This window comes from Arachis hypogaea, chromosome 6 (genome assembly GCF_003086295.3).
Source record: "Arachis hypogaea cultivar Tifrunner chromosome 6, arahy.Tifrunner.gnm2.J5K5, whole genome shotgun sequence".
Taxonomy (NCBI): domain Eukaryota; kingdom Viridiplantae; phylum Streptophyta; class Magnoliopsida; order Fabales; family Fabaceae; genus Arachis; species Arachis hypogaea.
The window spans coordinates 102,979,714-103,004,844 of record NC_092041.1 but is presented as its reverse complement, the minus strand read 5'-3'; the positions used below and the strand labels follow the sequence as shown (position 1 = coordinate 103,004,844).

The 25,131-nt window shown below is 36.3% G+C and overlaps 2 protein-coding genes across 27 annotated transcripts; both read right to left on the bottom strand.

Moving 5' to 3' along the window:
- Positions 1-12,026: 12,026 nt before the first annotated feature.
- LOC112697215 (pentatricopeptide repeat-containing protein At3g04130, mitochondrial) lies at positions 12,027-15,332 on the bottom strand. Of its 2 annotated transcripts, XR_011862556.1 has the most exons (3): positions 14,918-15,332; positions 13,166-14,805; positions 12,027-12,941 (listed from the first exon to the last, which is right to left on the bottom strand). XR_011862556.1 is itself a non-coding variant. In XM_025750300.3 (2 exons), exon 2 carries the CDS (start codon positions 14,739-14,741, stop codon positions 13,236-13,238), a length of 1,506 nt encoding a protein of 501 aa, XP_025606085.1. In that variant the 5' UTR covers positions 14,742-14,805; positions 14,878-15,326; the 3' UTR covers positions 12,027-13,235. The 2 variants fall into 2 exon arrangements, 1 of the variants encoding a protein (XP_025606085.1); XM_025750300.3 differs by having other exon boundaries at positions 12,027-14,805; positions 14,878-15,326.
- Positions 15,333-17,090: 1,758 nt separating this feature from the next.
- On the bottom strand, positions 17,091-23,421 carry LOC112697213 (uncharacterized). Of its 25 annotated transcripts, none has more exons than XM_072197453.1 (10): positions 23,204-23,415; positions 22,674-22,980; positions 22,393-22,598; positions 22,035-22,155; positions 21,423-21,495; positions 21,178-21,277; positions 20,236-20,401; positions 19,579-19,866; positions 18,616-18,763; positions 17,091-17,543 (listed from the first exon to the last, which is right to left on the bottom strand). In XM_072197453.1, the coding sequence occupies exons 5-8, from the start codon at positions 21,485-21,487 to the stop codon at positions 19,658-19,660; spliced, it is 540 nt and encodes a 179-aa protein (XP_072053554.1). In that variant the 5' UTR covers positions 21,488-21,495; positions 22,035-22,155; positions 22,393-22,598; positions 22,674-22,980; positions 23,204-23,415; the 3' UTR covers positions 17,091-17,543; positions 18,616-18,763; positions 19,579-19,657. The 25 variants fall into 25 exon arrangements, with proteins under 25 accessions (XP_072053554.1, XP_072053555.1, XP_072053561.1 ...); XM_072197454.1 differs by having other exon boundaries at positions 18,698-18,763; XM_072197460.1 differs by having other exon boundaries at positions 19,579-19,860.
- Positions 23,422-25,131: the final 1,710 nt, after the last annotated feature.

Genomic DNA, 25,131 nt, shown 5'->3' with positions numbered 1-25,131 from the left:
TTGTAATTAATATGATATCTGAAATTAGTTCATTAGACATTTAGATTTATTTAAATCAAAGTTGGTAGACATCAATCAAGTCACATGAACCAACTTTAGATGCCATATTGATCATAATTCAAGGGTGCCAGCATCAATTAACCATCACAGTACCAGAGTGACATTCACATCAGCACTAAATTAATAGTTGTGAGATGAAAGTTTTTTCCAGGATTAACAAAAGTCACATTTCTTAAAGTAGATAACTTTGGTCATTTTGAAAAACTAAACACAAACACTAGAGCCAACAGCTTTTAATAATTTTAGCCATTATTTAGGTAGCACAAATACTAAATTATTTTCAACAAATAAATTTTACTAATTCACAGGTGTAAATTTTAAAAAATGTGAGTACAAATTATATTGACTCATGTTCTATGCCAGTTGACGGTTTAGCCGACGTGTAGCTTTAACTCGGGGCGTGAGATTGCTCAGCACAAGGAATCCTTTTCTCCTTCCACTGGAGTCCAAGCGTCGGGAGGTCCTGCAAAAAACACTCCAATGATCAAGTCAGTGGAGCTGTTTAATAAAAAGGGTTAATACTCAAAATTGTCCCTGAAAGATCACGCGATCTTTATTTTCATCCCCGAATGATTTTTTTAATCAAATTAGTCCTTGAATGATTTTTTTAAATCACATTCGTCCTTCCGTTAACCTCGTGACGGCGCCGTTAGAAATCTGCTGACCTGAAATGTGAGCTGACAATACAAGTAACACCTGGCATGGTGTGTGTGTTGCTGACGAGATATGTTTAGAGTATTGTATCAATTTAGTCCCTAAGTCTCAAATAAATAAACCCTAATTTCCATCCTCCGAAGAACATGATTGCCTTGCTTGAGCGTTGTCGTAGACCTAACTGCTGTTCAGGGAGGAGGAAGTTGATCTCGGCGCCATGATGGGGAGTGGAAGTGGAGGGTCCGGTGGTGGGTTTCCGTCGCACTCACACGGTAGTTATACTTCGAGCTCGTCCATGTGAAGAAGAAGACAAAACCATGAGGAAACCTGTTTCTGCGGTTTAAAAACTTTGATTAAGAAATCTGGGACACCAAAGAATCCATATCGGTTGTTTCGTACTTGTCCAAGATATCGGGTGAGTTTAATTTTGTATGAATGATAGCATCATATTGGCTTTCACTCTTTATGTGGGGTTAACATTTTTGTTCAATGTTTTTAGAAAGGGAGCCATTACAATTTTTTTAAATGGGTCGAAGAAAATGAAAATGTAGCTGTTGCAGAAGGTTCTAGGGGTGTCCCAGAAATCGAAAGAGAACTAGACATTGATTATGAAGATTGGAAGGTTAAATTAGCATGGAAAATATGTAGTTTAGAAGCAGAAGTTAGAGTACATAGAATGTTAATGTGCTTCATATTCACTAGTCTGATGCTAGTCATCTTAGTAGGAGCTTTACTTTGCATGTCATATATGTACAAGTAGGCGTGAGTGAATGTGATATGGTGGTGTGATTTAGGGAGCTTATTTTTTTGTTTCCAGTATCATGGCTAAACTATTGTAATATGAAACTAGAGGTTATAAATGGCAACTTGGATTTTGAGTACACCTGTGAATGAAATATATTTATGCATCACTCACACTATAATATGTAAAGAAGTAAATGGCAAACCAGAGACATAACAAGATAATAAAGTTCCTTAAATTTCTTAATATAAAGTGTTAATATGAAGTTCCCAACATTGCATTTGTCACCACAAAAGGTAGTAAAGTTCCTAAAGGTGATTAATTAGAAACACTTCACACCAAGGTAAAACATGCATCCAAAATAAAGGCCTTACAAAACAGTGAGACTTGATAGTGTTTAACACAAACATATCTTTCCTAATCTATAGCCTAAAACCAAAAAACAAGCATATGCTCCGATGAAGGTCTTCAGATGGCGTTATCTTTCTTCCTTGGCCGCTTGAACCCCGGAGTCGGCACAAAGGTCATGAGACTTGCAAACTTCTTGGTTGTCGCAACATTAGATCCTTTGATTGTTCTAGCAGAAATTGGGATTGTTGCAGTTGTTAGAGAAAGTTGGGGAGAGACAGCTCTTTTTCCTTTTCCCTTAGAAACTTGAAGCTTTGGTGGTTTTTCCCTCATCTTAGCCTGCATGAACTCTTGGCATCACTTCCTGCATGGCTGGGATTAATCCCTACAAAAATAGTTTACATCGACAAGATGTTGCATTGATTCACTCCTCAAATGATATTTCATTAAATCAAATAAGTCCTTAATAGATTTTTCATTAAATCAAATTGGTCCCTTAAAATCTTTTCGGGAATCACATTCATCTTTACCTTCTGCATTTCCGAGCTAAAGGCCCATCCATTTTCCTTGTAGTCACCAAGGTCATTGTGCAGCAGCTCAAGAAACCATTGCTAGTTGTCTCTATTTTCGACATCCACAAATGCATAAGCAATCACGAACACGTGATTGTTGGCATCCTGGCCACAAGCAGTCAGAAGCTGCCCTCCATACAAGCTCTTCAGAAAGGCTCCGTCCAGGCCAATCAATGGTCTACACCTGGCCTTGAATCCTTTCTTACACGCATCGAAACATACATAAAACCTTTAAAACTGTGGAGGACTCTCAGGCATGGGAATGACACCAACTTGGATTGTTGAACCTGGGTTGGTGGTCCACAGTTGGTTAGCATAGTCCTAGATAAGTGCATACTGTTCAACTTCATCTCCTTCCACAACTTTTCGTGCTGCCTTTAAGGCCCTAGTAATACAGGTCCTATTTAGCTTAATGTTGCACTTCCTCACAAACCAGTCATAAACCTCTTTATGCTTCATAGTTGGGTGCTTTCTAAGCTTAGGAATAAGCTTATCCAAGGTCCACTCTTGTGTTGCAGCCCTATTCTTTCTCTTCCTAGCACATGTGTGTTCATCAACTAGTGTCTTAATCTGCCGTACCCCATTTTGCTTGTTACATGAACAATAAACAACCCAAGGACATCCCTCTATTTTGCATACAACCCTGACTCTGACGTTATCATTTTTGGTAAAAATGATATTTCTACCCCATAGTATGGTGTAATCCCTAGTTGCATTCATAAAGTGGTGCTTCGACTTAAAAATCATGCTAACCTCAAGCTTCAGATTTCCAAATTTTGCCTTTTCATTGTATGGTGGATACACAGTAGCCTCTTCTTCATCAGAGTCCAAGACCTTATCCATATCTTTCGAGTGCCAGGAGTCACAGTCAGATTCACCCTCAATTTCAGTTTTCTCTCCCGAGTCTATCAGTCCAAGTACAACAAAGTTCAGTTATCCAATCAACATGTGTGATTAAAAAATAACATGAGTAACATTAGTGGAAATACCAATCATGACTTACCATAATCAGATGGCTCGTCCTCTTCAATATCTTCATAGCTAGAGTCATCGGTGTCAATAATCTTTTCAGCCCTTCTAGAAGAAGTTGGTCTGTGCTTCTCTCTACAATCAGTTTTTCTTATCCCTCTACTTTCAAAGTCATCACTCCAACTGTCAGTGTCACTAAGATCTCCCAAGATTTTAGTGGATTTATACAGACTGTCCTCAGCACTCTCATATGAGTCATGAGAGTCACTATCATCCTGAATTGGGGGTGGCTTAACAGCTCGACCAGACCTTGTGAAATGCTGAGGTTCTTTGTTCTTATTTTGAGCATTTGACTTCTTTGGAGGTTGATGGCTACTACTTGGTTTAATAGCAGTGCTAGGATTTGCTAGTTGGGAGAAACTTTTTGGTTGGAACTTGGCCTGGGGTTTGTGCTTTTGTGTTGGCTGAGAACTACACTTTCTGGTGGGCTGAGAATTGGGCTTGTCAATGGGCTTTTCAGTGGGCTGGGAGGACCTTGTTTTGGACTTCACATAATCCATTTTCTTGAGGTGAGGATTGGGTCCAGCAGAGTTGGGAGTGGTTTTGGCTTTATTCTTGGAAGTGGGATGCAGAGGGTTAGTTGTTGGTGCACGAAATTGTGATCTTAATGGCTCCAACAACTTGGTACGCACAATTGTAATATCACTCTTTTTCACAACCTCGCACAACTAACCAGCAAGTGCACTGGGTCGTCCAAGTAATAAACCTTACGTGAGTAAGGGTCGATCCACGGAGATTGTCGGCTTGAAGCAAGCTATGGTCACCTTGTAAATCTCAGTCAGGCGGATTAAAATGAGTATGGAGTTTTGATAATTAAAAGATAAATAAACATGAAATAAAGATAAAGATACTTATGTAATTCATTGGTGGAAATTTCAGATAAGTGTATGGAGATGCCTCATCCCTTTTGAATCTCTGCTTTCCTACTGCCTTCATCCAATCCTTCATACTCCTTTCTATGGCAAGCTGTATGTTGGACATCACCGTTGTCAATGGCTACTTCCTGCCCTCTTAGTGAAAATAGTCCAAATGCGCTGTCACCACATGGCTAATCATCTGTCGGTTCTCGATCATGTTGGAATAGAATCCAGTGATCTTTTTGCGTCTGTCACTATGTCCAACACTCGCGAGTTTGAAACTCGTCATAGTCATCCCTTCCCAGATCCTACTCGGAATACCACAGACAAGATTTAGACTTTTTGAATCTCAGGAATGGCCGCCAATAATTCTAACTTGTACCACGAAGACTCCGATCTTTCGGAATGGAGGCTAAGAGATATACACTCGATCTAAGGTAGAATGGAAGTGGTTGTCAAGCACGCGTTCATAGGTTGAGAATAGTGATGAGTGTCACGGATCATCACATTCATCATGTTGAAGTGAAAGCGAATATCTTAGAATAAAAATAAGCTTGAATTGAATAAGAAGACAATAGTACTTTGCATTAATACTCAAGGAACAGCAGAGCTCCACACCTTAATCTATGGTGTGTAGAAATTCCACCGTTAAAATTACATAAGTGATCTGGAGGTCCAGGCATGGCCGCATGGCCAGCCTCCCCAAATATGAAAATATAATACCCAGAATGTCGAATACAATAGTAATAGGTCCTATTTATAATGAAACTAGCTACTAGGATTTACAGAAATAGGTAAATGATGTAGAAATCCACTTCCAGGGCCCACTTGGTGTGTGCTTGGGCTGAGAATTGAGCTTTACACGTGTAGAGACTTCTCTTGGAGTTAAATGCCAATTTTTATGCCAGTTTGGGCGTTTAACTCTAACTTGTAACCTGTTTCTGGCGTTTAACTTCAGAATAGGGCAGAGAAGGGGCGTTTGAACGCCAGTTTGTGTCGTCAAAACTCGAGCAAAGTATAGACTATTATATATTGCTGGAAAGCCCTGGATGTCTACTTTCCAACGCAATTGAGAGCGCGCCATTTGGAGTTTTGTAACTCCTGAAAATCCACTTCGAGTGCAAGGAGGTCAGAATCCAACAGCATCAGCAGTCCTTTGTGAGCCTCTGAATAAGATTTTTGATTAGGTCCCTCAATTTCAGCCAGAAAATACTTGAAATCACAGAAAAACACACAAACTCATAGTAAAGTCCAGAAATATAAATTTTTCATAAAAAATAATAAAAATATACTAAAAATTAACTAAATCATACTAAAAACTATGTAAAAATAATGCCAAAAAGCGTATAAATTATCCGCCCATCAGTTGTCAATGGCTGTGATGGCTCTTTGTGGACTAGGATGCAATTTTTGTTGCTTGCATTGCAAGCTGTATGCTGGGTAGCTTCAACAAAGAGGCATTCGTTGGCAGAATTACCTCATCATCCTCACTCATGCATTCCACTATGTGTGGCTCTGAAACTCCATGTTCAAAGAATATATTCATCACATTGTAATTCTTTCTACAAGTCTTACACATTTTAAGCAGATCTTTATCAGTCTCCAACTTCCTCAGCCCACTTTTAATCGACAGCCAAGGAACTTTCCACCAACATATGTCCCCCTCAGCATATCCCAGTTCCTTATAGTATCCTTTAACAAAAAACACATCAAACGTATCCCCATCAACCCCATCAAGACTTCTGTATTATCTGGTTCGTAGATTCTACTTTTTTTTCTTATCATTTTTAAAATTTCCACCATGATGAAATATGAATGTCATCGGAGGAACCTCCATCTAAGACTGGCAATGCCTCCAAACCCTATAAAAATTTAAAACAGAACATAAAAAACACTAAATCATCACCAACACAGCAACTAAACCAGCAACCATTACTCCATTAACACAAACAATAGTTATGATTTTTCTAAGCCACAAAAATAGAGTCTTTCCTCATTTACGCATATAACCGATCATAAACCAAACCCTGGGATGAAACTCTAGACCAGGGACGGAGCTAGATAAAATGTTAGAGGGAGGCTAAAAATATTTACACAATAAAATAAGACTAAAATAAAATTTTAACGGGGGGCTAAACTGAAATTTACATATAATTTATATGTAAAAATTTAAAATTAGGGGGAGTGATTTCCCCCTTTTGGTTCTATGTGGCTCCGCCACTGCTCTAGACCCTATGCACTAACAGATTCTTAACGATGACTCAATCATATAATGTGAAAACTAGGGGTTTACATAGCGTTAGCAATTTTTTTTCACAAGATACAAAAAACTTTACCTCTCACTTCGAGCGCAGAAACAATGTTGTATAGTTGCCTTCAAGTTTTCCACCAAGCTCTAGAACAGACGCACGAATAATGCTCGACGACTACTCTAATGGTTGCGGACGATGGCGCGGTCTTCTTCGTCTTCGTGATGGTTGCTTATGGGTCAAAAAAACAGAGGGTCACGTTGAGAATGAAGAAGAAGTGACGACTTGTTCCACAGACAAAGTGTAAAACGTTACACTCTACTCTCAAAACGGTGGCGTTTCACAACTAAGCCTCTCAAGGTGCCAAACGACGTCGTTTGGTTGGGTGGACTGCCAGGTCACATTCCAGGTCAACAGATTCCTAACGGCGCCGTCACGAGGTTAACGGAAGGACGAACGTAATTTAAAAAAAATTCATTCAGGAAATAATTTGATTAAAAAAATCATTCGGGGATGAAAATGAAAATTGTGTGATCTTTTAGGGACGATTTTAAGTATTAACCCTTAATAAAAATGAAATCTTGTAACGATTCTTATGTTATTAGCCTTTTTTTGTCTTTGCTTTTTGCTCGTATCCTTTTACTTGGGGTGTCTCCTCTTTTATAGATGATCGGATGCATAGTTTTTGTAACGGCTTAAGAGTTTTTTGCTCGTGTTTGTGAAGGTAGTTGGGATCATTAATATCTCAAATGGTTATTCCGAAGATGTTGCGCATGTGTAGTCTCTATCCAAGATATGATCAGGTGCCAGTTAAATCGAGGTTTTACTGGTATAGTCCAACTTAGGAGTGTTCGTAGTACGGTTTGGATTGGTTTTGAGTAAAAAATTCATCCGATTTGAACACTAATTTTACTTGCGGTACGATTTGGATTGGATGATTTTTAAAAAAATAAAATAAAATCTGATCTGATCCAATTTCAAGCGGTTTGGATTGGATTGGATTTGCAATTTTATAAATTTAAAAAATTAAATACATATAACAAGTCTCAATATCAAATTTTAAATAATCAATAATATAACAAGTCTCAACAATATCTTAAAAACCAACGATAATATCACAATAAAAATAAAATTATAAATTAGTTAAAAATAAATAAATAAATCATATTTTGAACATAAAAATATTTATTAAATAATAATAATACATGGATAATATAAAAATATATATCAAATTGAACATGTTATAAGTATAATTATAAATATAATAATAAAATAATAATATTATAGCACATTATCCGATTTGGATTGGATTAAATCGGTTATGAAAAGTCGATCCGAAATCCGATCCGATCCAGCGATTTGCAAAAAATAGAATCCAATCGAATTCGAGTTAGTGCGGTTTTAAGCGGTTTTTAGTTTAAATTGAATTGGATAAGCGGTTTAATTTGGATCAGTTTGGATTTGAACACCCCTAATCCAACTCATATGTGCAAACTCTTGGTAAATATAAGTGCAAATTATATATTTCTTGTATGCAAACACCTACAAATATGGATGTAATTTATTATTGACAAAATATTGACTCAAAATAATAATATTTACTAATCACATAGCATTGCTCAATTAAAAATTGGGATAAGTATGATTTTGGTTCCTAACGTAGGGGCCAAAAATTTATTTCGTCCCTCGCCTTTTTTTGGCAACAAAATGGTCCCTGAGGTTACGATTTGTTTTAAAATCGTCCCTCAGACGATTTTACCCCTGTGGTCGTTAGGTTTAGTTACGACCGTTTTAACGGATATGGGAAACGTTAATTAATATAAATAAATGATAATAGAAGGATTAAATCAAGAAAGTGAATGAATGTGAAGTGCAGGGGAGGAAGGAATAATGATGGGAGCTGCTGTTGAAGGTCGATGGCTAGGGTTCAGGAGACAATGGCGTCCATGGCTTCCCAGAGCTCAAGAGCCTCACATTTTCGTTCAGATGCAAAGGAGTTGCTCTGTGGCCATGGTGAGAGGCCGATTTTGCGAACTTCATCGACGAAGAATAACCCTGGACGAAGATTTTGGGGTTGTGTATACTATGAGGTAAAGTGTTCTTCCTATTTTGCTATTGTGGGTCTGAGAATTTGGGATTTCTTCATATGTTTCTATGGCTCCTATTAGGTTCAGGATGGGTGTGATTTCTTCAGATGGGCAGATCCGGAACCTGGAGCTGTTTAGCAAGAGGTTGAATTTGCAAGAAATAAGAGGAAGATAACAAAATTAAAGGCAAGATTGAAGGAGTTGAATATGAAGCTTTGGGTTGTGGCTGCTCTATGTATTGCTGGGTGGGTGGGATTTTTGTTCTTATTCCTGCAGAATCATTACAACTTGAAGCACCCGAATGGAATGCACTTAGGTTACAGATGATTTGGTAGGGAATGTTATGAGATTTTCTGTGTTGTGTGGGTAGAGTTTGAGGGTATTCTGTGATGTTACAGTGGTTTAGGTTCGTAGCATCTTTGAAACTGTTTGAATTAATGAAGGAAAGTGTTGTTTAATGTTGCCCAAATTGTCACCTTCTTTAATGGTGGAGTTGTGTTATTTTGTAATGTAAAAGTAGTTTATGAGCAAAGTAGAAAAGCATTCAATAGAAGATCTGTAAATTCAGTAATTAGTAATGGAATATTTCATTTGATGACTAGTTAAAACATAGACAAATATTTTGTGTTTGCCTCCATATGCCTAGTACCAAAAAACAGAGAAGCAACACTTCAAGTGTCCTCAGGCACTTAATACCAAAATACAATACTCAAACCAATGTAACTAAGGTAATGTTCTTAATGTAAATAGCCAATACCAAAATTAAAAACACTGCTTGCAAAACATTAACACAAGAGTCACAAAAGATTTCACACTCAAATCCTAAAGATTTTCCCACTGAGATGTGGGCCTAAGTCATCGGACAGGTGACGCAGAAACCAGACCCAAGAGTTCGTAGTCTCCGCCTCCACAATCGCATACGCAATTGGAAGAATCTGGTCATTTGGGTCTCTTCCGACTGCAGCCAAGAGTTGTCCACCTTGGGGTGTTTTCAAGAAGCAACCGTCCAGCCCAATGAACCTTCTGCAGTGTTGAAAACTTTTCTTGCAAGCATCAAAGCATACATACATTCTTTGGAAAACACAATAGTTCATCAGTTCTGCGTTCTGTCTCTCTTGAGCAAAATCTGGTGATCTAATAACCTTCAGAATCACTGTGGAACCTGGGTTTGTTCTTAGGAGTTCATGGCAGTAGTCGTTTATTCGCTTGTACTGCTCTATAAAGGCGCCCTGTATCTGACTCAAAGCCTCCTGTTTTGTCTTAGCTGCCATTGCCTTGGTAACGGTCAGGTTCCATTTTTTGTGAGCCTTTGCAACCAGCTCCTTCACCTTGATCTTTGGGTTGGATTCAATTCTTCTTAAACTGGCTACCCAACCATTTGTTGTGCATAATCCCAACCCGGTGTGTCTGCATGCAGGTATGTTGGAGATTTATGCTTCTTAGTTGCCAAGTGGACTCCTCACCGATCCTGTGTGCATATAACCAAAAGGGGCAGCCTTTCTGACAAACAGCTCGGACCCTCACCAAATCGCACTTCTTGAATTTAATGTTCCTAGCTGTGTTGACTGCATAGGCCGACACTGTGTCCTTGAACTCCTGCCGAGATTCATACAATGTGCCCACCTTCTATTGGTACTTTCCCATGTCCTTTTGTATCTTATGCACTGGAAACATCTGCCCCCCTCTCAGCATGATCCTCCCCATCATCAGCACCCATCCCTACTCCTACAATTATATGGTCCTGCTCCAATTCATCACTGTCAACTGCATCCTCATCATCCAAATCACTTGTACCAACCTTTTTGCCCTTCTCCACATTACAGTCCTTCAGCACAACATTATCTTCACCGAATCCACTTTCATAGTCGTACACCTCATCACTGTCAATGAAGTGGATGTCTTCCACACCATTTTCCTTTTCATTAGATGGAAAGTATGTTGGGTCATTATTGTCTTCGCCACTGCTAACATCATCACTATCCACCTCTTAGCCTAATTCCACTCCACCATCCTTATTCTCGCATTCTTGTTGACCAGCAACCCTAGCTCCATTACTGTTATCTACGTTGCCTTCGAACACCATTAAATCCATACCACCACCTAAGGGTTTCTCATTCTGGCCACCTACCGTTTCTCCCCCCACGTCCAGAAAACCCACCTCCGAAATCCCTCGGCATCCTCAACCTTATGCACCACAAACAGATCAACAAAGCCTCTCCTCCCTGCTATGGTACACATTTCAATTGCCTCTGTGTCACCTCCCAACAGCTTCAAGTGACGCTCATAATCATCCTCAGTTGGGTCTTTGTACCATAACGCGAAAATGTTAGATTTCAGGTATCCAAGCTGTCTTAGTTCCTCGTATGCCTCAAACACACTCCACCGATCGCCGTCAATGTCCTCCACAACTGTAGATTGACCCTTCAAGTACTTGAGCACACCATTTTCATATCCAAATAACCCACCATGGTGCACCCGCATGTTGAAGAGCGCCATCTCCTTCCCGAAAAACCCTATTAATCAACACAGGGAGTTAGTCAACCAACTATGAACAACAACTACAATTAGTTCAAACCCTAGCCTTCCACACACCTTCGCACAATACACATTAAGAAACGAGAAATTACATTCACATAATAACGCTTACCTCGCCAAGGGATTTTTGTTGGAACGAAGCCAAGTTAACAACCCAGGAAGTTTTCCGGCAACCTCTCTCAAGCTACCAACGCCGGACGTCGCAGGAAGGCCTTCCAAGGGTTTCGCACAATCGTTTCACACAAACATTTCACTCTGGAGTTCTATTCTCAGACAAAGCGTTGCTTGGGAAAGGAAAATTGATCTCGCGGGAAGTAATACCAACCATCAAGGGCATTTTCGTATTAAAAATTTATTTTTGGGGACAAAGGACGATTTTAAAACAAACTGGAACCTCAAGAACCTTTTTGTTGCGAAAAAAGGCGAGGGACGAAATAAATTTTTGGCCCCTACGTTAGGGACCAAAATCATACTTATCCCGTTAAAAATTATATTAACTCATCTGTTCAATTTCAGAAACAAAAATGGGCATTACCTCAATATAATATTAATGTACAAATTCGAATCATTTTTTAAGGATGTTATGTACCAAACTTCCTCTATGTCCATGTACCAAACTTCCTCTATGTCCATGTTGTATATACTAGATATTAGTTATCAAAATCCTTAAATTTGTCCAGACTTTTAGATCATGTGTTGCCAACTTGCCATAACACTCTCTTTAGCTCCTTTAGTTGATTCATCATTCTCTCCCATTCTTTCACATATCACATATGTTGCTTTAGCTATAGAGAAAATCAGGACCACTGTTCTACCTCCAAAACTCCAAAAGCCTTCTTACAATTGGCAGCATTGGCATACAAAATTTACAACGGCACCATACAAGTCAAATATGTGAAATGGCTAGAAATATTTATCAACTGTAGGGTTCATTTGGCCTTCAGCAAAATCTTAAATACCTGGGAAATAACTGTACTAACAATTTACAACAGATAAAGCAGCAACTTCCTGAATCTACAAGTTCATTAAGTTAAATAACAAAATATAAACTGTAAACCAGTTTGCATACTCTCTACTTTTAAGATTAAAAAAACAAGAAGGAATTAAGGAATTTCACTGAATGGGAAAGATGAGAGCATAACCTAAATGAACAAGAACAAGTCATTGATATGAAAGGAGTAGTAGGCACATGAAAAGCTTTGACCTGGATTTGAGCTGCTACTTTAACTGCATTTTCCAAATTATCTACTTACCCTATTCCACTCATTCACATGCCAAATCTTCACACTGCTAGTTAAGATTTCCATTACCACTTTGGATCTAGAACCTCACATTCTGATCAGCGAACCATAATTGCAGTACTTGCCTTTTCCCTTCTCAGTCATGATCTAACACCAAAACTACCTTCTTTTAGCATCAATGTAAGCTTCTATGAAGTATTGTTGTTGCTTGCCGTTAAAAAGTAGCAAGACATTAACCAAGCAAAGAAAACGAGCAAGGATATTTTCACAACATAGGTAGCTCAGTTGTGTTTTACTTTCCATTTGCTTGATAGTGATAAAATTTGATATTATCACTCAGTGTGAACTGATAGGATTTGGGTGGTCTCTGGTACTTGTATGCCGGTGACTGGCAGCAATATATACATCAAGAGTATGGACAGAGGCTTTAGGCAATTAAGTTCCAGTATTCTCATTTCAATATTCCATACTAGTATCTCAATCTCTGCGAAACCCTACTCATTTGATTCAAATGCGACATTATGTTCGCAAACCTCAGCAATCATTGGAGAAACCATATTTGAAAACCTGCAGAGTGCCAACTTGAGAAAATTTAGTTACATGTTCATTTTCTACAAAAAATATCGAATTTAAATGGAAAACCTAGTAACATTACAACACTGCTTAACATTGCTTATTTTTACAACACCTAGACTAAGAAACTAGTTGTATATAGCTAGATCACTAGAACAACAAGGCAATCCAACTGGATTACAAATTTCAATACAATGTTATACATTGTTATCAAATACCTTCTTTTTATCGTATATCTGAATCAAACTGGAAAAAAAGTGCAATCAGACTGCAGAAATACTCGTGCATTTACATTTTCTTCATAAGGTCCTCAATTTTCTCGGAGGCTTCATACATATTTTTCTGTTTGACTTCTTCCAATAGCAAACGACAAGTTTTCAATCTAGGCATTACATCTTGATCAATCATGTCCTCAAATAAAGAGTATGCCCACTTGTATCTATCTGCTCTACAGAGCCCATGAATCAGAAGTGTATAGGTAGAGATATCAAGACCAAGATGATGTTTGTTGACCATGTCATTCAATATATCCTTCAACCAACTATCTATTTTTCCCGTTTTAAAGCATAATTTGATCATTGGGTGGTAAGTTTGAAGATCAGGCTTACAGAGGCCCGCATCTTGCATCTCCCGCAATGTATCAAAAGCCCTATTCTCTTGTGCATAATGACAGAACATAGAAATCATTGAATTATAGGTGGATGTATTTGGGACAACACCATCATTAGGCATCGTCACCTTGAATACAAACATAGCATCATCTACTTTGCCTGCTCTCCCTAATGTGTAAATGAATGAATTGTAGAATAAGGTATCAGGTTTGCATCCAACAGACCTCATTCTCTCAACTACTTGCAAAGCTTCCTCAAATTTTTCTGCCTTCGCCAATGCAGACATGATGGTAGTATAAGTAATCACATTTGGGGAGCAACCATGTGCTTGCATTTCATCAAGCAGCTCGTAGACCCTGTCAAAATTCTGTTCTTGGCAATAGCATTGGATGATGGTTGAGTAACTTATAACACAAGGGTGACAACCATGTCCTTTCATCTCTTGGATTGTCCACTGTGCCTCATCCACACGACGGACTTTGCACCAGCCATGTATAAATATGTTAAACGTATAAGCATTTGGAGCAATGTGCTGCTTTAGCTCCAAGAAAATTTCACGAGCTTGTTCAACAAATTCCTCTTTGCATAGCGTATCAAGCAATAAGTTCATGGATTCGGTGTTCTTCTCCAACCCAAGAGATTCTAAGCTATCAAATATCCTTACTGCATCTTCCCACTGTCCTGCACCAACAAACCTCCTCATCACCTTAGCTATAGTATTCAGAGTAACAAGACCCACCTCATGCATTTCTTCCAAGAAATCTCTCAACTTTTCCATTTGCTTCATTTTCCCTAATATGTCTATCATCATATCATACGATTCCGGCGAGTGTCTAAAGCCTGATCGCAAACCTGCCCATTTGAATATCCCCAATGCAGACCTCCAATCGTCTTTAAATCGATGGAGTAACCTTTGAATAAGGTTCTGAGATAGATGTATACCATCACAAGCTGGATCATTGAAAAGAGACCGGAGAATTTCTCGGTCGCTATTCCCTTTGCTAGCTTTTGCAATGAGAATGTCAGCATATTTAGTAAGCTCTAGACATTGTTCTTCATGCCAAAACTCTCTAGCTCCTACACAGTGAGAAGATACTAACTGTGAAGAGAAACTTCTAGATACCAGAACCTTACAACATAGGCTAGCGGAATCGCTGGCAACAGAACGATATATTGAGTGCATAGGGGTGATTTACAAGTGAACTCAAAACAGCCACAGTAACAAAAAGGGACTGAGGAACAAAACCCTGCTAGACAAGTAAGCATAAAGAAAATTAGGTTTTCCATCAAGCAACGAATAATGAGAGCTAATATCTTACATCAAAATTAGAGAGCTCGAAGAGACAACGACCGATCAACCTTCGCGATGGCAATGCCACCGGATCAACGCGTCCTTCGTGCGACGGCGCCGAGAAGAGGAGCGATGAGAACTAAGAAGAGTTCGGCGATGCGATGAGAAGAGTGCGACGGCACCCACGCTTTGCCCTAGCTGGCGGCGACAGCACCCTGTACCGGAGGAGAAGAGTTCGGCGATGAGGGACGGTGATGTTGGCTGGCTGGGCTTAGGGTTAGGTTTCAGAGTGTGAGAGAAAGGGGCTGGGATGTTTCTTCGTTCTTCTCCTCTGATTGCAAAACGGCGTCGTTTCACCGATGCACTGAACATCTGAACCAAAAACCATGAAAAAACCCGGCCGGTTCCGGTGATTTACCGATTAACCGCCGACTCATCCGATTCTCTAATCAATTTTTTGTAAGGCAGTTTTATATCTTAACCGAATTGGTTAAGTGATTTATTCTAATTAAATAAATACAATAATTAATTGAAATAAATAATTATAAAAGTTATTATCGAAATTTGCTTCTCAACTTTATCTTATTTACTAGCAGAAGCCCCGTGCATACGCGCGGGTAATAGTAATGTTTGGATGGTGTAACTGCTTTGTTTAAAATATTGGATTGAATACTAATATTGTATGTAATATATATAATGGTCTTTTGACCGATTTTAACATAGAGTAATAAGACATAATATAAATAAGATGTGAAATTAATAAGACATAATATAAATAAGATGTGAAATTAAAGAAAACATAGATAAAAAAAAGAGCCGTTGAATGTTTTAGTTGTGTTGTACTATCTACTATGTACTTCCTTTAATTAAAAATGTAAGGTTCCAAAATTAGTGTAAACAATAAAGGAAACACAATAAACAAAAGAAATATAAAAGATAAGAAGATGATAGAATTGACACCGTCATTTAGATCTATGCTCTAATGAAAAATTGGAGGAAAATATGAGTAACTATGAATATCCACTGCTTTGTTAAGTAATATTTTTCTATTTTTGCATCAAGTTGAAATATAAATGCATAGAAAGATTATAATTTAATAGAAATTTGAAATATTTGGAAGCAATCCAACCAAGGCAGCATAAAATGAAAAAAATCATGTTAATAGGATTTGAGAAGAGTTTAATATACTAAATAGTGCTCCTTTAATTTTAAACTAATTAATAATTTAAGTATAGTTTACATAATTAGCTAGCGTGCATAAGAAAAGAGTAATACATTTAAAGAAGCCATAATAATAAAGGTGGCTAATTCAAAATTAATAGATTATGTTGTTATTGGAAATTTTTTTTCTAAAATAGAAAGCATAAAATACCTTTTTTATATTTGTATCATGAAATCTTGAGCAATTGCTAATTTGCAGGAAATTAAAATAATTAAATAGAATTATAACAGAAAAAATATATAAAACAAAAAATAGTCTTATTAAATTAAAAAGGAAAGAAAAAGTTTTAGTTGCTTTTATGTCAAATTATCAATTATTATTGTTTTTGGAATAAGATTTTGGCCATTAGATTAAAAATACTTTTATGACCTCAAACAAATACACTATCAAAAAAAAAAGATACAAAATAAAAATGATAAAAAGAAATCATAACTCCTAATAAAAAAAATATATATCCATTTACAATTTTTCTGTATAGAAGACTCATCTTTTGATTGTTTTTTTTTTATATATTATTCTCTGATGTCATCTACTACAACAGATAAACAATTTGACTTTAAAAGAATATTTTTTTAGACTTTCTCCAGAATTTTGGCTTTTGAGAAAATGTTTTTTTCACAAATGTTTTTGTCTTTTCTGTATTTATTAATATATATTTCCATAAAAATAAATATATAACTATCCTTTTATTCTACTATATCCTTCTTTGCTTTTAGAAAACTTAAATTTATGCATCTATTCTATAAGTTGCCAATAATTTTCGCTGTAATATATTGAACATAAAACAAAGACAATACACACAATTTTGTAATAACTTTTATATCCAATGTTAGCCAGAATAAATGAAAAAAATCAATAAAAAAATAACTAACAAAATTTGAAACCGTATAATTTTTTTTTAAAAATAAGCCATCAAACAAAGATAGATAATTTAAGTATAATCTTATTTATAACAACATAACCTTTTGTTAAGTATATAAAACTCAGAGTGTTAAATAATGTAGTGTTAAATCATGTAATGGCATTTAAAATTTAGCTTTAATTTAGTGAGACATTCAACTTAGCAATACAATGATACAATCTTGTGTATATACTACTGGATGTACATCAAAATTTATTCTTATTTCCAAGCATAGCCTGAAGTGTTTGCTCAAACAAAGATTAAGTCTATTCAAGATTATTAATATTTAATGTGGCTTAATAGCAACCATGATGACTGATAACTACCCATGCTTTCTCTTCTACTCCAGCTCCTCCCGCTATTATTAAATGTAATCTGGGACATCTACTCCAGCTCCAAGATGTTCATGAAACACATGCAATAGTTTTGCAAAAGTACCAACGCAAGTTGGCACAGATGGATGAGGGTCTGTATCCCTTAACCATCTCTCCCGAGTTCAATACTCACTGGAGGATGGGAATGGAGCTTGCTTGTTTGGGAGGGTCGCCCACTTTGCCTCTGCAGTACAGTTCTGCAAAAGTAAAAAAGCCAAATAAAAATCTTTAGTTTAAAAGGGATAATTTTATTTTGAATCAATACAATTATTATGAACTCTTAATGATTCTTCTTCACACAAACAAAAGCATACTACATAAGTGCATACGAAAAATACTATCTCCTTAACACTTTTGAGTACTTATTGTTAAGAGTTGACATATATATACACACTAAATCAATGAGATTTTTCTTTTCTCAAATATCATTCGCCAAGAAAAGTAGTGATTCTAGTGACTACTAAGCTATTGTGAGTCTAATTCAATGCACAATGTTCCTCTGTGATAACAACATAAAAAATGAGGAATAACCTTGGAATGTGGAAAGCACAAAAACAACGTAAATAATATAATTTAATGAGGGATATCATTGGAATTTGGAAAGCACAAAAGCAACATAAATAATGCATTAATTTTCATTAACAAAAAATGTAAAGACTTTCCTCTAGAATAATTGAGATGATTCCCGATGTTACCCTTTTCTAAATAAACAATAAATGATTATTCTCATGTTAACAAAAAATTGAAAGAGATCATGTATATTCTGATCCAAAGTAACTATTTAACTTTTAATAAATATGTAGCAACACCACATATTCGACCATCAACATTAATGAAATATCTTGAGGAGTTGAAACAATTAGTGCACCTACTATACATTCGGCCATTAAAATTAATAAAAACAGAAAAAGATAAAAAGGGCCATCTGAAGACTGAAAGATAACTTAAAAACACTAAAGCACAGCATGTATAGCAAAGTATAAAGCTTTTCAAAAAGAACTACACTCAATCTAAGGAATGAGAAAGAAAGTCAATAAAATTTTAAGAAAACAATTTTTAGTCAAAATAAGAAAAAAAGTAACAGAATTCGGCAAATTAAATGATACTCTTTGCTCTTATTTTAGTCATCTACATCTCTTTCTCTCTCTGAAATTGACATAAAAACTATTCCACATTAAATAATGAACACAAAAGAATCATTTACGCAAGTTAGGCAATCATATTGGCATTTCAACCCAGATAAAGGATATGCAAACATGTGTATCTAACCTGAGTTGGGCAGTTGTATTACACTGATATTATCATGTTCTTTAAAGACCATAAATAAGAAGATCTTGAAGCTTGTACGTACTGATCATAATATTTAAGAATTAAGATCTCAGAGTTTATTAGGTGAAACCGAAAGGGTATCCATGATCTGCAGGAGAACAAATTTTGACCAAATGAAGAACAAATTGAAAAGATAAAAAACTGAACTGGATTATTCATAGCATTACTATACCCTCCCTATTCATTGCGGGTTGGTTATTTGTCAGCACGGGTTTAGCTTACGATGTTTTTGGAAGCCCTCGGCCAAACGAGTATTTTACGGAGAACCGACAAGGAATTCCATTAATAACTGGCCGTTTTGATCCTTTGGACCAACTTGATGAATTTAGTAGATCTTTTTAGGAGGCTCCAATGACCATAGATAGGACCTATCCAATTTTTACAGTACGATGGTTGGCTGTTCACGGACTAGCTTTTAATTAGTTGTAAAACACAAACACAGAACCTTGAAAAAATTATCTCTTACAGAATTATTTTTTGCATTACTTCATGATCTTCATTACTCCAAAATTATCTCTTATAGAATTTCCAAAAACAAATCCTTTTTATTCAAACCAATTCGAGCTAATAAATTAAAAACTCAAAACATCTTTTGAGAAAATTTATATTGGCATATGTAAAGTGTTAGTGATGAGAGCATTCACATACCAAATGAAGAATTTCTAACAATGTGATGGTGGGAGCAAATCCGAAACACTGTTATGTTAGTCTTGGAATCAATTAGTTAAAATGAAATGAATATAACATACAAATGCTTATTCTTTCTTTATATGTTATAGAATAAGGGCTGCTGACTACAGGAATCAAACCCAAATAAATAGAAATATCAAGAGTACCAAAGACGATACAAAAAAGTAAAATAAAATTTAATCAAAATCCAAAAATGAAATGATAGAATAATACCTCTATCTGCTAGGGTACTTTGGGGAGCTTTGATATGATTCATTTTCAAATGCATCTGACTGGATAGAGTAAGCTGAGTTTACAGGAGGAACTGACGGAAACTCATTCTGATGATGCTTTCAGGGAGTGACTTCAAACCACAAAAGCTTGTTTGTGTGCTCCCCTCATTTGTCGCGTCATTCCACCATTGCCGACATCGAGATCTCCTAATCTTCTCCTCTTCAAGTGTAGCACACCATTCTGCCACTACGCTCTTCCAGAAAAGGGGATCTTGATGGAAACCTGAAGCTTATATCACCAAATAAAAGAAAAGAAAATCAAACAAAATCATCGACAATGTGAGAAAATCTATTAACACTAGTTTCTTGGCCTTCTCATACAGTATAAACTTTGTTAATATTTTACTCAAGACGCTGCATTTCAATGAAAAAAAATATTTAATGGCAGAGAAGAAAAAAAACACAGCTCGATTCGTCAATCATGAATATTCTTTCCTAAAAAAATTGAAGAAAACGATACACAAAGAAACATGCAATTAAAATCATCATTCAGCTCAAGCTCGAGGTTTCTCAACCAAATGCATCTCAACGCAGAAAAAGCAACAGGAATAGCAATTCAATGCAGTGAAAGTGAGAGAGAGTGTGCGACGACAAAAACCTTCCAAAGACACCTTCAGAATTCTTGTTGAAAGAGAGTTTGTCTGTACTGTATCAAATAACTCTCTAAAATCAGCATTAATCCATGTAATGATTAAAATCTTATACCATGTCAGATCACCATACAATGCTTCTGCAAATTGTGCCTGGCTATGATGTCTTTGAAACTGCCATAATATAAAGCAATTCATTATTGATTACTATCTCTGTATATTTTCTTTGACTGTAAGAAATTATGAAAGAAAAATGATGCCTACAATCATATAAAAAATTATGACTTTAGTAGCAAATATATTCTAAAGCAAAAATGGTAAATTGATGAGTGAAAAAAAAATCATGTTTATTTTTGTAAGAAATGTATATTTTCTTCACATCTTAATTTGCCTTCTTATCTTACAAAGATTTTGAGAGTAAAAAGAAAACAAATAAACAAATAAGCAATAAATATAGATCACAAACTAAAAACAAATCCAAATCAAGCATGGGAAAAGGTCAACAATAGTGAAGGATAACAGGATCATACTCACAGATCATCTCAATCCAAAAATCACAAAAACATATTTACATCAAAATAAATAAGTTTGCAACAAAAACTTAATCCCACAAAAGCCACTAAAATTTGAAATGAAAAATTTCCAACTTAATGGGTAGAAGGAAAGAATATACGGTACAGTTAAAACACCATGTTTTATTTTCAAACTTATTGGGTCAAGCAAAACCAATTAGAATTCTAAAAGCTGCATTTCACAAAATCTATTTCTCCTCTATTTGTAGTAAAAAATGAGGGATAATGGAATGTGGAAAGCACAAAAACAACGTAAATAATATAATCTAATGAGGGATATCCTTGGAAAGACGTTCCTCTATAATAATTGAGATGATTCCTTTCTAAATAAACAATAGATGATTATTCTCATGTTAACAAAATAGATAATGTATTTACCTCTTGGACAACACCACCATGAAACTTTTGTTTGAAGGCACTAAAGACTTTTGACGCTAACGGAGCAGATGTAATCATAATAGGCTGGATTTTAAGCCTGCTAAGATCAAATTTCAAAATCAAGAAGTTTCAAATTCTATAGTTTACAAAAATTAAAAATGAAAAAAAAAAACCATGCATTATACAGTAGCCAAAAACTTGTTTAACAAAAAATGGAATTGCATAATTCAACTTAAAACAATTACCTTATCATAGTTTGTTGTATCTTGGCAAGAAGAGGTTCACAGTACTCTTTCAATAAGCTTCCCATATATGAGGCTGTCATCAACAACCAACACATGAAATTATCTACATAGATGATAGAGTACTATGGATATTTCCATTTTCTTATTCTTCTTCGTTTTTCATATAATTGAGTCCTCAAAATATGTGTATAAAAGACAAAAAAAAATTACAAAATAAAGGATAATTTAGTAATAGTTTTGAAAAGTTAACAACCACCCTGATCAACAATCAAAAGATTTATTAAAACTGCACTCATAAGAAACTAAAACTTGACATTAAGTAATGAAAGAAAACAATATATTAGATAAGTTCTCTATTATCTATGCAATCTAATAATTCAATGGGGGCATGTAAATAGATGCACTTTCAAATGCAGATCAAGAAAAGGTCTATTCAACTATTATGGCATCACATAATGAGTTTGAATGATTTCTAATGAACATTAATAAAAACATAATAACACACCATGCCTTCTTCTGTATTAAGCCTGCAACCTAGGTTGTTTGAATGTTAAAATTTGTATATGCTATATAAAATTAATTAAGCATATGCTATAGCTAATTGGTACAAACCTCAATTGTAGCATTTGGAAGAAATTCAGAGCTGTTGTCAGGCTCAAAATTCATGCCTTCCCCTGGCAGCTTTGACAGGATAGTATAATAGTTATCGAAAGAACCTATAATTTTATAATACCTTGAAAAAAAGAACAAAAATTAATGCCTGTGAAGTTGCAACCGAATAAAACAATAGAAGCTGGAATTTATTTTATGTAGACAAATTAATCAAAACAAACTACAAAATCAACAAATCCCATGTTGTAAAGACATGCTACCTATACATGTAACATCTCTGGGAGGGCATTCAACTTGACACTAATGTAAGAATTCAATATGGATGCAAAAATATGGTGGTTGTTTAAAGAAATTAAACCTTAGCGAGCTTCTCAAAGGTGTTGTTGGTGCGGGGGGAGTCTAGTCGCTTCGTCGGCATATCCGCGACGGCCATAAACCAGGACGATCATCCCTGTGGAGTACCCGCGAACGGATCCAGCCTCGGTTTCTGGTGTTCCGGTGCTGGAACGCTTGCCGAAACCATCACACGTTCCTCTGGCGGTTCCTTTGCTTGCATCTCGAACCCTAACGACATTTTTTGTAATTTTATTAAAAAGAAAAAAGGAAAAAAATTTCTACTTTTAAAAAAGAAAAAATGACCTATGCAAATAATATGGATGGGATATGGATCTCAGAGCTCTCCATTCTCTTGATCGGTGTCCTGAAATTGTTGTCAACTGCTCCTTCTTCGTTGATGGCAGCAACACCCTAAACCCTGCCACTGTTCTTTCTACCTGAAGCTGTATCAATAGCCACCATTACCTCTAACTTATTGTTTTTCATCTCTGCTACTCGTCGGAAACAGATTCGGAGCCCATGCCGTGTCTTCTTTGTTCTTTGCCAGACGCTCTCGTAACTGCAGCACTGACCAGCCGTCTCTCGTGACTTGGAACACAATTTCCGGATGCTGAGATGAAGATAAAAATGAAGAGGACGATCAGAGAAGAGAGAAAAAGAGAAAGAGCGTCGAAGGAAAGAGAGTGATTCTGATTTTTGTGGGTAAAGGAGAGAGAAAGCCAGAAATAGTGTGCTCAAAATTTGAAAAAGAAATGAAATTTGAAAATTTTTGAAGAATTGCGCCCAAAATTTGCCATGGATCCCGCTCAAATTATTCCAGTATGCTCAATTACCCTTCCATTGCGTGAAGAACTATTGTGCAAAACCAATCACAAAGCAGCATTTGAACTCAAAAGAGTGATTTGGGGATTGCTGAAGCCACCACTGCCTTCGATCCAGTAGATAAATAGGGACCTTGAAACAGATCACAACATTGCAGGAGAGAGAGTTTGAGAGATAAGTAGTTTCCTCAACTTTTCAGCTTCAAATAGGTTAAAAGAAAGATAAAAAAGGACAGATGTTGTAAATAACGATGTATATGTAGGGCAGGAATGTAATTACATTAAAAACACGTGTTCCACCAAGGAAGCTTGTGGATGTAATTTTACTATTTTGCTAGCCATCTTTATAATTATAAATTGATACTTACACATATTTTATTTATACGGTAAACGAGATATGTGTTAAACCAATGTATTTACAATATAAACGAGATATAGTAAAATAAATTTTCAACTACTATAAAAGAATGTGCAACTCTTTACATTCTCCACATACATTTCATACTTTCTTCTCTCCTGTTTTTCTTACAAAATTAGGCAAAAATGTCCAGTAATAGTGGATATGTGGTTGTTTGTGTATACCCCAATTGTCGTAGGAGAAACAGTGACAATGGGATGATATTTGAGGGGGAGAATTCATTACTATTGTGCACTCAGAGCGTAAGTTTGTTGTCCGAATTGAAAAGTTTGACATTGAGCAACCTTGGTAGCACAGGGAGAAAAGAGATCGGAAGAGTGAGGTATAGGTTGCTAGCACCGTTGGGTAATGGAGTTTTCCGATTTCGACTCTAGGAAGACGAGCAAGTGTGACTCATGTTCGACATCCATGGGAGAATCATGGTGGAATAAGTGATGGAGCTTTCCGTCGAGGTTGGTGATGTTGGTGGTGGTGCTTCTGTACACTCGAAATTTGTGTAGGATAACCTACCGCTCACACCACCACTGATTCATGTTGTTAGTCCAGTGGAAGACATCGAGGTGGGTGAGGAAGACTCCGATGAAGAGTACGTTGCGGATAACAACGATAGTGATTCTTTTGAAGATGATGATGAGAAGGAGTTTATACCGGAGACGCCGGCCGAGACTGCGGTGCGCTAGGTTTTGCCTCTCTTCACCCGATTTCACCACTATCAGATGTACCAAGTCACTGTCATGCATTGGATTTGGACGCCATCCATGAGAAATTTTCTATTTCGAACACCGGAAAAGATGATTACAACCTAGACGGTGGGTTAGAGTTTCAGGTCGACCACAGAATCAAATGCCGAGATGCAGTAATGTTGGGTGTGAAGAACTACAGTATTCGCAGAAGTGATGAGTACCGAATGATCGAATCGGACGAATTAAAGTACCATGTGCATTGAATGGATGTCCATGGAATCTTCGTGTTTTCCTTCTGTTGATGTCCTGATCACGTGCATCTGTGCGAACCATTTTCGTATTACTCAATAATATGGCCAAAAAGGAATAAAAGAGATGAAAAAATGGTCGAAAGATTTGAACTGGAGCCCAAAACCTCGCTGTAAACGACATCTATATATAGCCGTTTCCTAGCCTTATCTCGTTTACGGTGTAAACGAGATAATATACACGTGTCATGCCGCTCATGCGCACATATCTTATCTCCTTTACAGTAAACTGATCTCGTTTATACTCTAAAAAAAAATTTTGATAATAATTTTGATAATTATTTATTTCAGTAATTAATGTATTTATTTAAATAAAAAATTCGTAAATAATGATTTGTCATCCCACTTTTTTTTAGTTAATATTCTTAGGATGATAACCACCTCAAGGTGGATAACTCTTCATGTAATAAGGAGAATTTACTTCACTCTTCCTATAAATATCACATCAAACTCAATTATTTATTAATCATAGTTTTCATAAACCTATTTGAATCATTACTAATTTAGGCCATTGAAATTCCTTGTAGGTAC

Bases quoted from the DNA above. Each gene is read 5' to 3' on its own strand.
- LOC112697213 (XM_072197453.1), bottom strand. From the start codon at position 21,487: ATGGGAAGCTTATTGAAAGAGTACTGTGAACCTCTTCTTGCCAAGATA. The intron at 21,278-21,422 runs GTAATTGTTTTA...ATTTGATCTTAG, and splicing joins ATACAACAAACTATGATAAG to CAGGCTTAAAATCCAGCCTA. The intron at 20,402-21,177 runs GTAAATACATTA...ATATTATGGCAG, and splicing joins ATGGTGGTGTTGTCCAAGAG to TTTCAAAGACATCATAGCCA.
- LOC112697215 (XM_025750300.3), bottom strand. From the start codon at position 14,741: ATGCACTCAATATATCGTTCTGTTGCCAGCGATTCCGCTAGCCTATGT.